We start from the raw sequence: 14,307 nt of genomic DNA, 5'->3' as shown, positions 1-14,307 counted from the left end.
AAGAGGTGTCTCATTTTATAAACATAAGTGTGTCTGAAAGCTGTCTCTAAACTATAATAAAATTGTTTGCTATAATTGTATATTTGCTGTAATGATATCAGATTACTATCCAAAATTAACATGACTACGACAAGAAAGACTATGCACTGTTTCTGCTTCACCTCAAAAATTCTATTAGAAATTTTCTATCTTAAGAAGCTATATTTTTTCACTCAAATTAGGTATAATATTTTCGATTCTTTTTCAAAACTTCATAATATCTGATATTTATGTATTGAATAGTAGTAATACTGTGTAAGCAATTTTTTTTACATGGTTCTGATTTAGGAAAATCATTGAAATAAAAATTGAAAATATTGATTACCTATTTTTTGTGAATAGTGAGCTTGACTATATTTCATGACACATTCGCCAGAAGTCTCTTAGGCCGGGATTACACTATAAAAGTTTGATAGATCTTTTACAAAACTTGAAAAATGCAACCAATAAGCGTATTGGTTGAATTAGCTTGAATGTAGATCATGTAACAATGAATGTACTCGAATGTAAGCCTGTAGCCAACAGGCTTATTTTATTGGTTGTTTTTTTTCATTTTGTAATATATACTTTATCAAAATTTTATAGTGTAATCCTGGCCTTAGATATAATAAGACCTCTAGAATAATCTGAATAGTTCAGTTGTAATTTATTCCTCATTTCATGTTTAAATAGCTATATACGTTTTTATAATTGTGAAACATCTAAACCTTTTATGTATTTGAAATATATGTAATTAAGAATAAGATTTCTTATATATATAAATGAAAAATTGATAGTAGATCTGCTGTTTTATATATTAACATTGTGACAATGAAATTGGATAAAAATTTACTAGATATGTATAAGTTCATGATCTATCTGTTAAGCTCACTCGTATATACTTTTAAGCTCACTGTATTAATGCAGATTTGTATCACAATGGTGGAACTAATCTGCTAAGTATGAAAATATCATTCCTAAGGGACAAAATACAACTAATATACTATTTTTTACTTGATACGCAATGATTATAAAATGTCATACTAGGCCAGTTTGGCTTGAAAGTAACAGTAGCAACAAGATAACCCTCAAACAAAATCGAACATAACAGAAATGTATGAAATCTTGTTTCCCGATAATAATGATGAGGTACATTTAGTGATGAAGTTAGGTGATGAAACTAACCAATGACTAACTTGATGAATGAAAATTTGTACTTCAAGATACTGGATAATAAAATATATATACATAATGTAATGTGTAAATTTTTAATGTTCATCTGAATAGAATTAAGAAAAAGGTAAAACACAGCAAGGAGAAAACTGTCAAGCAAAACTAAATTTTTTTATGGTTTTGAGTTTTCAGACAATCACTATACAATAAAGGCTACTGAATTACTTTCTATGAAAATGTCATCATGAAAATACCAGGCCTGCTTCTGAAATTTCAGTAAGTTAAAAGTATAATTAAGTCTCTCAATTAAACATATTCTTATAAAATTACAAAAAAAAAACAAGATTCTTATATTAAAGAGATGTTTAGAATTTAAAGTTCGAAATTTCATTACAATTATAAAAATGTGATCTCATTTTTCGGAACAAGCACCCTCAGTGTAGAAAATATTTCTGAGCTCACATGAATGCAGTATGTATATGGCCCCTTTTAACAAAAAATCTGATGAACTCCGTAGATATTTTCAGTTTTTGGCTATTGAAGTTAGGCTAGGTTCAATCCACATTAGCTCAATAATTGGGGTCCTGCTTTATGTCACAAAAAATATTTTTTTGAAAGTATTTGCTACATGATCAGTTTTGATTCCAGATACAATGAACTGATACTCGAAACTAGTTAGATAATATTCAATATATTAGTTTTAATTAGATTTTAAACAAAACAAGAACTTATAGCATGCTTTCAAACGTGCATTTTTCAAAACAACCTTATTATAGAAATACATTTAAAATTCTCTTTTTTAAAATATAGTTTTATTTACTCCAACACTTATGCCAAAAATCTGACAAACCAAATATTATTTTCCATTCAAATATAAAGTAGATGCTTGTAAATAAAATACATTAAAATGTGTTTGAACTGAGAATCTATATAGGTTTACTTTCAAACCTTGCTGCTAATCTTACAAATATAACAAAAAATACACGAGTTTTTAACTCCATTTTCCTTCACATATGAAACCAAAACAATCCAATATCTGGAGTAACAAAACAAATTATGTCAATGGAAAATCAGAATGGGACAAAAAAATTTTAAATGAAAGTTACAGGTATATTCAGACTCTATTACTTAACCATGCATTCACCTCGTACACATTTCTCTGCACAATTTCTAATGAGTTGAAAAGTGTTGTGTGAGTGTATGTTATATGCATGTCCTTAACGTATTTCCGTTGTCATCTACCTTCCATATTTTGAAATAAAGATAATTAAATGCTTGAATTTTCATGTTTATATATTCAGAATACGTATATTCATTTTTAAACATATCAACTGGAAGGGTAAAAACTTTTTTCTCTTCATTTGGCATTGCACTTTATTCAAAATAAAATACATATTTATGAAATTAACTACCTTATTTTAGAATATCTCGTATATTACAACTTATTAAAATAATTTATATCGTACAGTCAGCACTCATAACTAAACTATAGTAACCATTGATTATAACAATTAGTACCATTAAATCCCAAATGTTTTTCTATTCATGCCATGTTATTTTTCATCCAATATAACAGCCTGAAGAGATCAAAACGTCCAAACTCAGCTCTGCTTTTGTTGCTCAAGTATATATTTCATTTTAAATTGAATAAATCCAACCTTAAATGTTTCACCTGGACATTGGGGAGCTCTGTGTTTTATAATCACAAGAGACACAACAGGATGTCTGACTAACTGTTCCACCCCCACTTCTCAGAATCCAGCAGCAGAAAAGAAAATTGTGTGGAAAGAGAACTGTTTTTATGCAGAAATCAGACCCTCTTGATCACGTTCATTCATGACTGCCAAGTGCAACGCAATATATATCCTCAAACCTTAAATTTTACACTCTCTTTGATTATTTTCCCGATGCGTGTTTTGCATTCAAATTTTATTTTCTGACCAGATACATTTTTATTCCAACATTATAGCAAGATGAATAGTATTTTTTAATGTGTCTGCATTTGAATTTTCTTAAATTTTTTTTTCAAAAAAATTTATAACATCTGTTTCATAGAACAATTGGGGTCATTATAACAAGCGTTTACTGTACTTATTAATTAATAGAACTAAATATCAAGTGTATTTACTTCTAAACTCAGAATTTGAACTTAACAAAAAAAATGAATATAAATTATTAATTTCCTTGATCTCATAGTTCTAATGATATATAAATATGTTTTCATTATATGGTTAATATATTCATTTTCTTTCCCAAAACCTAAAAATGGGAATAGCAAAATTTGTTTCTTGAAAGATCAATAGAAATATTCAAGAAAAAATTATTTCGATATAGAAGTTTGTACAAGGAAAACCTGATACATATAAATATATTTTCAATATCGCAACAAAATAAATAAATTTAATATATCCACAAACACAAACATATATGGGTTTTAAACTTTAAATTAAAAAACTGACAATTATGTATAAAAAAAATTAAAAAGTTATATATATACAATTTTCTACCATATCATACCATGTTGTATCATTAAAACAATTTTGTTATATTTAACAAAATTGTTTTAAAGAAAATTGAATTCCAGTCAGAATATTTTTTTTAAAAAGATTTAACTTTTTGAAATTAGGTGAAAAGGAAAAAAAATTAGCTCACTTAAAATATAAATAAAAATTTCCCAATTTGAGAAATGTAATAAAACTTTAATCAAAAATAAGAGAAATTATTCATAATTCAATTTGACTTATTTATATTTTTGATTGATGATTGGATATGCATATGTTCAGCTTGATTATCGTTTTCAATCTTAAAATGATAGTTACCACCTAACAAGTTTATTTGAAAATCAAAATTTACCTCAAAATAAGAATTATTGCACAGTTGAAACTTCAAGAAGCAATGGATAAAATATATTGTTGCGTGTAATGGTAACGTAAATAATCTACAACTTCAGTCAATATTTGTATCTTTTTCAAGATTTAAGAGACCTTGATTGCCCAACTTTTGTTCAAGTGACACTTTCGATAATTCTCAAAAGAAATCTGTTTTGATATTATACAAAATGAATATTAACACCATGAAATTTACATATATCTTTGTAAATGAAATTCAAAACCTTGTGATCAATATTTCTTGTAAAGCGTGACATCTAAGGCAGTAATATATATATATAATCATTAAAACAACTTATTTTCCATTCCAGCTTAATATTGAGGTGAGCAATCAAAGTTCTTTTATGTGTGGTATTAAAAGGTTTCTTTTGTTCACCCTACGGAAAAAAATTTCCCTCATAATAACTTATACATACATCAAAAATACATAAAATTCTATGGCATCCAACGAAGAAAACTTATCTCAAATTAAAGAATATTGATGCAGTCAGTATTAGTTTCTGATACGTTACACATGCATACAAAAATATATATGTGTATACATATGCATTTTTCAAGCACCTCATTTACAAATACGTCTGAGAATCAATTTATTAAAAAAAAACTGCTTCCTTGTATATCAAGCTGTAAAGGTACAAAAAAAAATTATAATACCCCATTTAGTATGCTAAAAAAACACACAAATGGGCAATAATTAAGCCACAAAAATAATCACAGAAATAATTTGTGATTGTCTATAATAAAAACAGCAACAAAATATTTTTAGTGCTCTTGACATTTTCATGAAGTGGAAGACATTTAAGCCCTTATTATTAATATTTATGAAGGAATAAAAACATGATACAGCACCGAAGCGTCGATTTGAAATTATTCATGATTTGTGTTTTCAATTTGAAAATATATAAATAGTGATTTCCATGATATAGTTTCATTTCTTTCTTTAGCTCTCATGATACAGAAATCTTGAATATTTTGTGTGTGTGTGAATTTTTTTTTTTCTTTCTTCAAATCCAGGAAACATTATCTTGCTTCAAACTGGTCTTGACAAAACATTTGTCGCATAGAAAATGCTCAAAGCGTCCCACTGCTTTCTACCCAGAAGAATATGAGGACGTTGCATACGCATCAAGTCCACAGCTTGAGCGGGTGTCCAACCATGCCTCTATTTAAATAAGAAAATATAAACATGAATGTTCGTTAAATAAGATTCCAAAAACTGTTTAAATTTCATTTTATGTACACTGTAAAAAAAGAGGAAAAGGGTAATATAAAAAGTACCTTCATTAAATAGCAACCAACCAAAGTAGCACTACGCGTTCTGCCAGCTTTGCAATGGACATAAACACTGAAGCCTGTTCCCACAAAGTTTGTGATAAAATCCACTCCTTGTTCAAGCTTTTCTTGACTAGGAGCATGAAAAATGTCCTGTGTGCTCAACTGCAGAAAGGTAACTCCCTTTTTACTCCACTCCTATTATAAAATTAGAGACGACAAATTCACATTAAAATGTCAACAGAAACCATTGAATATGATAGGCCTAATCATGGTGGTAGGAAAGAAAGAGAATTATGTAAAACCAACAAATTATGGCACTTGAATTCAGTCATTTGTACTTTTGTTTAATGTTTCTGGTTTGAATCTTATGGATAGACTGCTAATAAGTTCGACCAAACACTCTTCGTCACACTCACATAACGAGTGTATTATATGCAATTAAAAAATACCAGAAGTCTATGTGTTCATATAGGCTTTTTATTTAATCATCAAAGGGTAAAAAAAAAAAAAAATTACATTTTTCGATAAGCCATCATACCAAAAACAAAACATATACAGGCCTACAGTCATATCCCGATTTAATTAATTTTTTCTAGTTTCTTGCATGTATAGCTATGTTCATCTTGACCTTGATTTGTTAAATCAGAGTTTGACTGTATATATAAATATATTTTGGTAACATTTTCACAACCTAAGATCTTGCATATGATTATTTATGCAAGAAAGAAGAACATTTTGAAAGCCTTCAACAAATTTAGATGACCTTCAAAAAATATTTTCAGAATGTTTATTCATAAATCAGCAGGAATACCAGCAGCTGATTAAAACAACCACCAAATAAAGAAAAAGAGTAAGCAGAATACGAATAATGCTCCAGTGCTAAAAATAAGATTTGGATACTCTATACTAAAAAATTTTCCATTTCTTATCATTTACATTAAAGTTTTAGATAAAAATTTTAAATGTGTTAAAATTCTTATTTTGAAAAAAACAATAATGAAAGCATCAGTAATTTTACGTCAACAGAACTTTTTCCCCCTTTGTTCACATTCTCTACTGACTCATTAATGTTGTAACTTTAAGGCATACATCCCACTTGAATAATACAAACAAATAATTTATACAAAAAAGATTCTTCATCTGAAAAATGCTGGTTTTCTTGAAGTGACAGATGGCTTTATTCAAATAATGATGTGATATTGTTTCCGTATAATCATTGGTCAATCAGATTGCAAAAAAAAAATATTTCCATACCTTATCTATGTATTTCAATATTTTAACTGCATATCACCCCTCAAGCTGGGAGCATGAATGAACAAACCCACCGTCTTTTTTTTAATCAGCTGATTGGATACCTTATTTTGCTATCTAAGTTTTTCCTGAAACATGAATGTGTATACCTATTGAAACACATGCATGAAACATTTTAGGAAAACAACTTCCATGGAATAACATGGGTAGAGTAAACCCATGTAACAACATTTTCTTACAATTTTTTCACAGATTTCTTTCCTATGTAACTTGGGCTCTATCACTTGAACAGCACTGTATTATACAAAATTATCTTTTATTTAATGATTTTTAGTTTAACACATTGTATAAGTGGGCATCCTGTTGCACAGACATAATATGGGAGCAGGTAAAACAAACACTGCAAAATTAATGATTTTGTAAAATTGTTAAAACTTAGAAAACCTTGGGTCTTTTCACAAAATTTTATTTTCTTACTTAGAAATGTATCCTTTACCATTGTTTTAAAAATTATATACTAAAATAAACGAAAAATTACGATAGGTTTTAATCATAATAAGAATGAAAAAAATAGCAAAAATAAAAAACTTCACAATTTATTTTTCAACACTACCGCTTAGAAACTAATTAGAATCTAAAAACTGACAAAAATGTTAGTAATCTTTTAATGAATGGTACCATCTTAAGCAATGTAAACAAACATAATCAAAGTTAGGTAAGATAACCATTAGAAAGAGATTATCTTTTGGGTGAAATAAAAGACATAACAACAACGTAAGTATACCCAAAAATGTGATGAAACAACAGCTTGACAGGTTTTCAAACGATGTGAAATTCTTTCTGTAGCATACACGAGTTGACAAAAAAATGTAACCTCAACAAACAAAACCACAAGCAACTTTGTACACAAGATTATATTTTTTTGTCCGTGTTTTCTCTTTTTCTATGCTACTGAAGAAGGAACTTCACATAGTTCCAAAATGCATCTAACTGTTGTTTTTCATTACATTTTGGGTATACTTAAGTTGTTGTTCCTATTTGTATTAAGATAATCCCTATTTTTACATTGTTTGCATCCCACCATCAGGATGTGATCCAGAAACATGTTAAAAAATATCTTCTTCAACAACAAGTCAACTATAATAAAGTGTTATATATTTTACAACTTTATCATAGCAATAATGGATATTAAAAAAAAAAAAAAAAAATACTTGAATATTTCGATGAATAAAAAAAATTATTACAAAACTCACCTCTGCTGATGGGACCCACCATTTCAATTCAAAGTCTTCATTCATAGAGATGACACCTCTGACATTTTCTTTGTCTAACAGCTATCAAGAAAAATAAATCTTAAATTATTATTATAAACACCATTCATTTAATTCAGACATATATATATAAATTCATTTTTCCTCAAACTGACAGACCATTTGCAAGGTTTTCAAACCTTGCACAAATAAAATTTGAAAGTTTGTTGCAGTTCTATTACTTCTCTGTGCAGTTATATTTTTTGTAATTAAATCCGTAGGTATAAAAACTGATATTTTGAAACGAGGTTCCAGTAAGAACTTACTGGAAGGGGGCAGACATCTAGCATGTACATGATATTTAACATAACCCTTTGTGGTCCAGAGGTTTTTCCTACTTTATATATTTCCCCTGCAATGAGGTACGCCTTGTGGATGCTGGTCTTTGGTTTTTTTCTATGGCTTATTAATTCACTTAAGAAGTCAAATTCACAGGGGCCTTCCTGAGATCGCAAGAATTGGTTATAACAATGAAATACCAGTTTTTACTGATGTTGTTTAAGTTATATCACTGTTTCAAGAATCGATGGTTCTTCTGGACAAGTGACTGGCATATCCGCAAGCTTGGACTGCTCCAACCAGTCACATTGACGGGATGGTGGTTGAACTGGTATGAGGTCCTCATCAGGTTGTACTATTGGCAGATTCGGTGGCAAATCACACTTGAATAATTGATCCACGTCATATCTAATCACCTCTCCAGATTCAGTAGTAAATTGGTACGGACCAGACACGTTTAGTGGAATGCATTTCAGAACACTGGAATAGTTCCTAGCATATACTTGATCATAGATGTCGAATTTTCGAACAGATCGTTGCTTGACTGGAGAATCATGCTCCTCTACATTCTTTTGCGCATCCTTAGGAGATGACTAAGGTCCCTGGTCACAGTTCCATATCCGACTTTGCTGAATCGGTTCAATTACGGAAGTTCTTGATTCTTACCGATTCCTACCAGTTTACTGACTGGTAAATCAGTAATGTTAAAATGACTAGTTTTGGCACTTACAACATTTACCACTTTCGGGATTCAATTTAGTGTGAAAAAAAAAAAAATCATTCTTCTCTCTCTGCAGCATCACCCTTGTACAGTTCATGTGAAGGAAGAACCCAGAATAAATTTTATTACTATTTTGTTTTTCACACTAATAATTCACTTGCTACAGGCTCCTGAAAAATCCTATACAGGAGGCCCGACTATTATGTGCCAAGTGACACCAATCTGGTAAGGGACCCACCAAAGATCCCAGCCTAGGGGCCCTGCTCTATAATGAGAGGGTTCCCCCCCCCCTTCAATTGATACCTGAGAAATGTTACAAAACAATAACAGTCGATTTGCTTTAGAAAATACGGAATTTTACCTGTTCGGTGATGCTGCGGAAAGGCAAAGCGCCCAAGATGACGGTCTCGTCTATCCTGTTGTACCATTGCCTCCCCGACACTTTCTCCATCATTATGTTGTAGAGAAGAGTCGGGTAGAAAGACGCCCTGGCGATCATCCTTCTAGATAAGTCTTTGAAAACTTTACTACCACTGAGATGGATGTTGTCTTTTCCACTGCTCATCGGACATCACATCTTTAATTCATAACTATAATCGTACGGAGGATCCTCCCCGCGAAGTTGGAGTTGTTTTTTCTATATTTCTCTTATCCTACCCTAAACACGTGTAACTGCAAGGTTCATTACGTCGATAAATTTAGCCACCACAACATCATCATCTCTTCTTACATATTTAAATTGACCCTCAGCTGGCTACCGGTTAGACAAGATGTTTTCCTCTGTCAAATTGATAGGAAAGTACGTGACAGTTTTTCTCTTCTTCCCCTTTGCGAAATAAGAAACAAAACAAGAACTTCATTCTCCTCATGACGTCAGACCCCGCATATTCATATCGGATGACCATACGTCCCGTGTTGTTGAGCTAAATATTTCAAATTTTTTGTGTGGAGCCGTGATGCTTAGGAAACCATGTAAGGGCGGATATACAGGGCGGGGGGGAGGGAAGCTAGGAAGTGTTTTAGGCAATCAAAATTCATATTTAATGAAATGATAATTTCAGAATTAATTAGAATTCATATTTAATGCAAAAATAGTTTCAGAATTAATGACAATATAATTTCTAGAATTAATGAAAATTCACTTAAATTTTAACTAAGTTTAAAATTTAATGAAAAGGTAATTTCAGAACCAATGAGAATTCATATATAAAATGAAAAGATAATTTCAGAATTAATTAAAATTGTTATTTAATGCAAAGATAATTTCAGAATTAATGAAAATATAAATTCAGAATTAATGACAATTTTCATATTCAGTGAAAAGATAATTTCATAATTAATGAAAAGATAATTTCACATAAGATAATTTGTAGAATTAATGAAAATTCACATTCAATGAAAAGGTAATTTCAGAACCAATGAGAATTCATATCAAAAGATAATTTCTTCTGTAATCGGTCATAAAAGAAAATCGTGGACTTTAGAGTCGAAATGATTTATTTGCATTTCATTTTTTTTTTACGTTTAAAAGTTTGCAACCCAATTTTTTTTCTATCGATAATTTGAATCACAAAGAAGGTAGTTATGTATATATATTTGGAAAGTAATAATACTTCAATACATTTATTTTATATGCGATTTTACGTCATCTGTACGCCCTCTTTGAGACCTTGTATAAGGAATACAATTCGGAATAGATTTTTTTAAATATTTTTAAAATTTCTACAGGCTTCATTAATTATGGAAAAAATTATCAGCTCAAAATAAAAAATCATGCATTGTAGGGTTAATGAAAAGACAATTTCAGAATAAATGAAAATTCACATCAATGAAAGGATAATTTCAGAACCACAAAAAGAATTCATATCAAATTTAATTTCAGGGTAACTGAGAATTCATATTTAATGAAAAAATATCAGAATCACTGAGAATTCGTATTTAATGAGAAGATAATTTCAGAATTAATGAGAATTCATATTTAATGAAAAGATTATTTCAAAATAAATAAAATGCTCCAAAATGCAAGGCTCACTATTTGACTCGGAGCCCTGGACCTCGTCGGGTACGCCCGTTAAGATTCCACGATGTGAATCTAGATACCTCAGTGACTGGTTGGCCGTTGGGTTTCATGGAATTTTTTTTTTTTTTTTGGGGCCTGCACTGTCTCGGAGGTTGAAAATCTCTGCTTTAGACCAGGTTCTTATTATTTGGGATTCCGCCACGTGGATAGGAGAGTTCCCTTTTCGAAGGATAATAAAAAGTACGTCATGGGAAAAGGGATAGGGGCGTAAGCAGTTTACTTTTGAGAGAGGAGCGCACAGGGTAATTTGTGTTTTGAGGAGGAGCATAACAATTTCTCCAGGAAAATTTGGTTTTTAAAAGTGTTTAAAATTTACGGAAAATTAGTGAGAGAGAAAGAGAGAGAGAGAGAGAGAGAGAGAGAGAGAGAGAGAGAGAGAAACAGCATTTAAATATATTTTTTCTCAATAGTACAACTTTTTTTTTTGAAATTTTTCTTTCAATTTTCGGTCATCTTGGGTAGGTACTGCATGAGCCCCAATTCCCCCTCCAAAAACGCGTATGTCTCTTAAATTCGAGAGTGGAGGCATCAGAATTTTACAAGATGCCTACTACTCTCAGGGCCGTCATTTCAACTTTTTCCGGGGGGGGAGGGACATTTTCCAGGGGGAGCAAAGCACATGTACTCAATGTATGTATATATATATATATATTTGTATATATATATATACCATTTTTGCATGGGGGGGGGGCTGCTACTACTACTACTTTACCTCATACCAATTCCGGTAATATCGCCATCCGGCAATTTACTACCGATCGAGTTGGGTCAGAAATGAAGGTGACATCTATCAGTGGTCACCTCAGGTGAGACAGGTAAAGAACTTGTAATCTATGTCTTTCACCAGGATCGAACCAGCGTGCCTAACGGCAGCCTCCATGGGGGTAGACAAACATCTACTACTGGTGTACAGAGAGATTTTTCTTAGCTCATTAGGGGCCATTCAAGTATTACGTCCGCAGATTTTTAGCTATTTTTGACCCCCATCCCTTGTCAGCAAAAGTTAGGAAATCTCTAACCCTCCCCTTTATCAGCAAAATTTCGTCAGCTCAGCCCCTACCTGCAAACGCATACTGGGATCAAGCAGAGACGTACGCGTGGGGATATAGGCGGGGTTCGTGCCCCGTCAGACAATTAAAAATTTATTTTTTTGATGCAAGAAATATTTTTAAAAATGAAAATTTCGGATAAATAAATAAATATGTTATTATAATCAAATTCTGTTTATTTCCATGCTATTTGAAGGCTAAGAACTCAAAATTCATTTTTAAGAAATTCATTCCGACCCACACTCTAAGCCATGGATGCTAAATTCATTTGGCCCGTGGGCCTTCGGGTTATCTGACTGTACTTCCGCCACTTTAAACCTAATTCTGTAAAAATGAATTAAACGACACAGTTACAGATAGCTTAAGTACAACCTTGAGTCTGGCGCCTTAGACCGCTCGGCCATCCTGACATAGATAGCTTAAGTGACCCGTGGCACAGTTTCAGATCACTTGAGTGACCCGTGGCACAGTTTCAGATCACTTGAGTGATCCGTGGCACAGTTTCAGATCACTTGAGTGACCCGCGACACAGTTCCAAAACACTCAAGTGGTCCGTGGCACATAGAGATCTCTTGAGTGACGTGTGGCATAGTTTTAGAGCAGTTAAGCGGCCCCCAGTGCAGTTCTACATCACTCGAGGTATCCACGGCCAGCGCCGCAACTGGGGGGGGGAGGGGGTTGCAGGCGAGTCTGGTGCTCCGGGCGCCGGACTAGAGGGGCCACAAATTTCACTCTTTAACCTCCCCTTCAACATTATGATGGGGCGCCAAAATGCGTGCTTGCCCCGACTGATCAAACATGTAGTTGTGGCCCTGCTCGCGGCACATTCTCATATTACTTAAGTGGTCTGCGGTATAATCACAGCCGCTGTGGTGGTCGAGTGGTCATAATTACGGACTCGCATCGCGGCGATCCGGGTTCGAACCCCACCGTCACCGCAGTGGTGGTCGGCTGAAGTTGGTGTCCTGTGGTTCCCAACTTCGAGGCGCAAATGCGAGCCGATCTCCCCATTAAAAAGTCTCGCCACAGAGAGCAACACGCCTACAACGATAAATTATTCAATCATTACACTTCACTCACAGTTAGAAAAACTGGTGGCAGATGGCAGCACGACACATAACAAGCATTACACAGAAACAAACTTCACGTCAGGTTTCACTACACGTACACACACATTCCCGCATGTACCAATTCGTTAGAGGTTCCGCAGAGGACTATGGACGAGGTGCATGTGTGGTTTAGTAGTAGTAGTGGTATAATCACAAATCACTTGTGTGACGCGCGGCACACGTCCAAAGCACTTAAGCGATCCGCGACACATTTCTAGATCACTTGAAGGATCCGCGGAACATATAGAGATCACTAAAGTTGCTCTGTAGAGGATTTATGGGGATTTATCAATAGGGAGAATGTTAGTTAAGGTGCTCATAAACTAGCGAAAGGTTTTTCTCGTTTTTGGCACACTGAGTAAGATGCCATTAAGAATATTTCATATTTTTATAAAAGGTTATTGATGACGTAAGAATATTTCAAACCCCCCCACCCCTTGTCATCAAAATTCAGCAAAACCGAAACCCCATCGATGCTGACGTAATACTTGAATGACTCTTAATACAGAGCTCTTCAACCTTTTTCTTGTCGCAAGCACTGCCGGTATCCATCATCGAAAGAAGAGCGCCGTTATTGCAAGTTTGAGAAACGCATGTTTGAAATCAGAATGATTTTTATACATGAATGCAAGTCGTACAGGGTGTTCAATTGGGACGTTGATGAAGTGCTTGTGAGCACGAAATCTGACACAAACATCGACAACTCTGGTACTTCAGGAAGCACCGTAGTTTTCGTGAGCAACAGGTCAAAGATGCTTGCAATAACACATGATGAAGACAGACTTTTCTTGTCCGGTTATGCTGAGGTCAACTCGGAATGAAAAGTTTGCTGTCTCCAACGGGAGTCGAGCCCCGGTTCCATGTCCTATATTGAAGGGCCGGACACGTCCCGACCCTTATTCCTGAAAGATATCAAAGCGTTCCCGAAGGATGGGTGCATAAATTTCCGAACCCCCCATATCCTACTGCAGTCATCTTCAATCTGTTGCTCGCGAGCATCATGGTGCTCCTGGAAGCATCAAGAGTGACCAATGCCCGTGTCTTATTTCGTGCTCGCAAGCACTCGATCGATTAAACACCCTGTAAAAACTTAATCCAAGGATTACAATATGCAGATTCCACGCATGCTCATGCCAAAGTTGTCATAAGGGGTG

At 33.2% G+C, this 14,307-nt stretch overlaps 1 protein-coding gene across 1 annotated transcript; it reads right to left on the bottom strand.

Moving 5' to 3' along the window:
• Positions 1-1,992: 1,992 nt before the first annotated feature.
• On the bottom strand, positions 1,993-9,718 carry LOC149076123 (phosphatidylglycerophosphatase and protein-tyrosine phosphatase 1-like). The gene is made up of 4 exons (XM_089243655.1): positions 9,277-9,718; positions 7,859-7,939; positions 5,358-5,549; positions 1,993-5,241 (listed from the first exon to the last, which is right to left on the bottom strand). Exons 1-4 carry the CDS (start codon positions 9,478-9,480, stop codon positions 5,110-5,112), a joined length of 609 nt encoding a protein of 202 aa, XP_089099781.1. The 5' UTR covers positions 9,481-9,718; the 3' UTR covers positions 1,993-5,109.
• Between the last annotated feature and the right edge of the window lie 4,589 nt (positions 9,719-14,307).

The sequence above is a fragment of the Pholcus phalangioides genome, unplaced genomic scaffold (genome assembly GCF_987345545.1).
Source record: "Pholcus phalangioides strain wild (caught in Gottingen) unplaced genomic scaffold, Ppha-v1.0 ptg000015l_1, whole genome shotgun sequence".
Classification (NCBI taxonomy): domain Eukaryota; kingdom Metazoa; phylum Arthropoda; class Arachnida; order Araneae; family Pholcidae; genus Pholcus; species Pholcus phalangioides.
The sequence above is the reverse complement of the archived record's forward strand: the minus strand, read 5'-3'. Positions and strand labels throughout refer to the sequence as shown.

Coding starts and splice junctions, on each gene's coding strand:
- LOC149076123 (XM_089243655.1), bottom strand. CDS start 9,480: ATGAGCAGTGGAAAAGACAACATCCATCTCAGTGGTAGTAAAGTTTTC. Junction 5,550..7,858: donor GGTGGGTCCCATCAGCAGAG/GTGAGTTTTGTA, acceptor ATTTTATAATAG/GAGTGGAGTAAAAAGGGAGT. Junction 5,242..5,357: donor TTGGTTGCTATTTAATGAAG/GTACTTTTTATA, acceptor TTATTTAAATAG/AGGCATGGTTGGACACCCGC.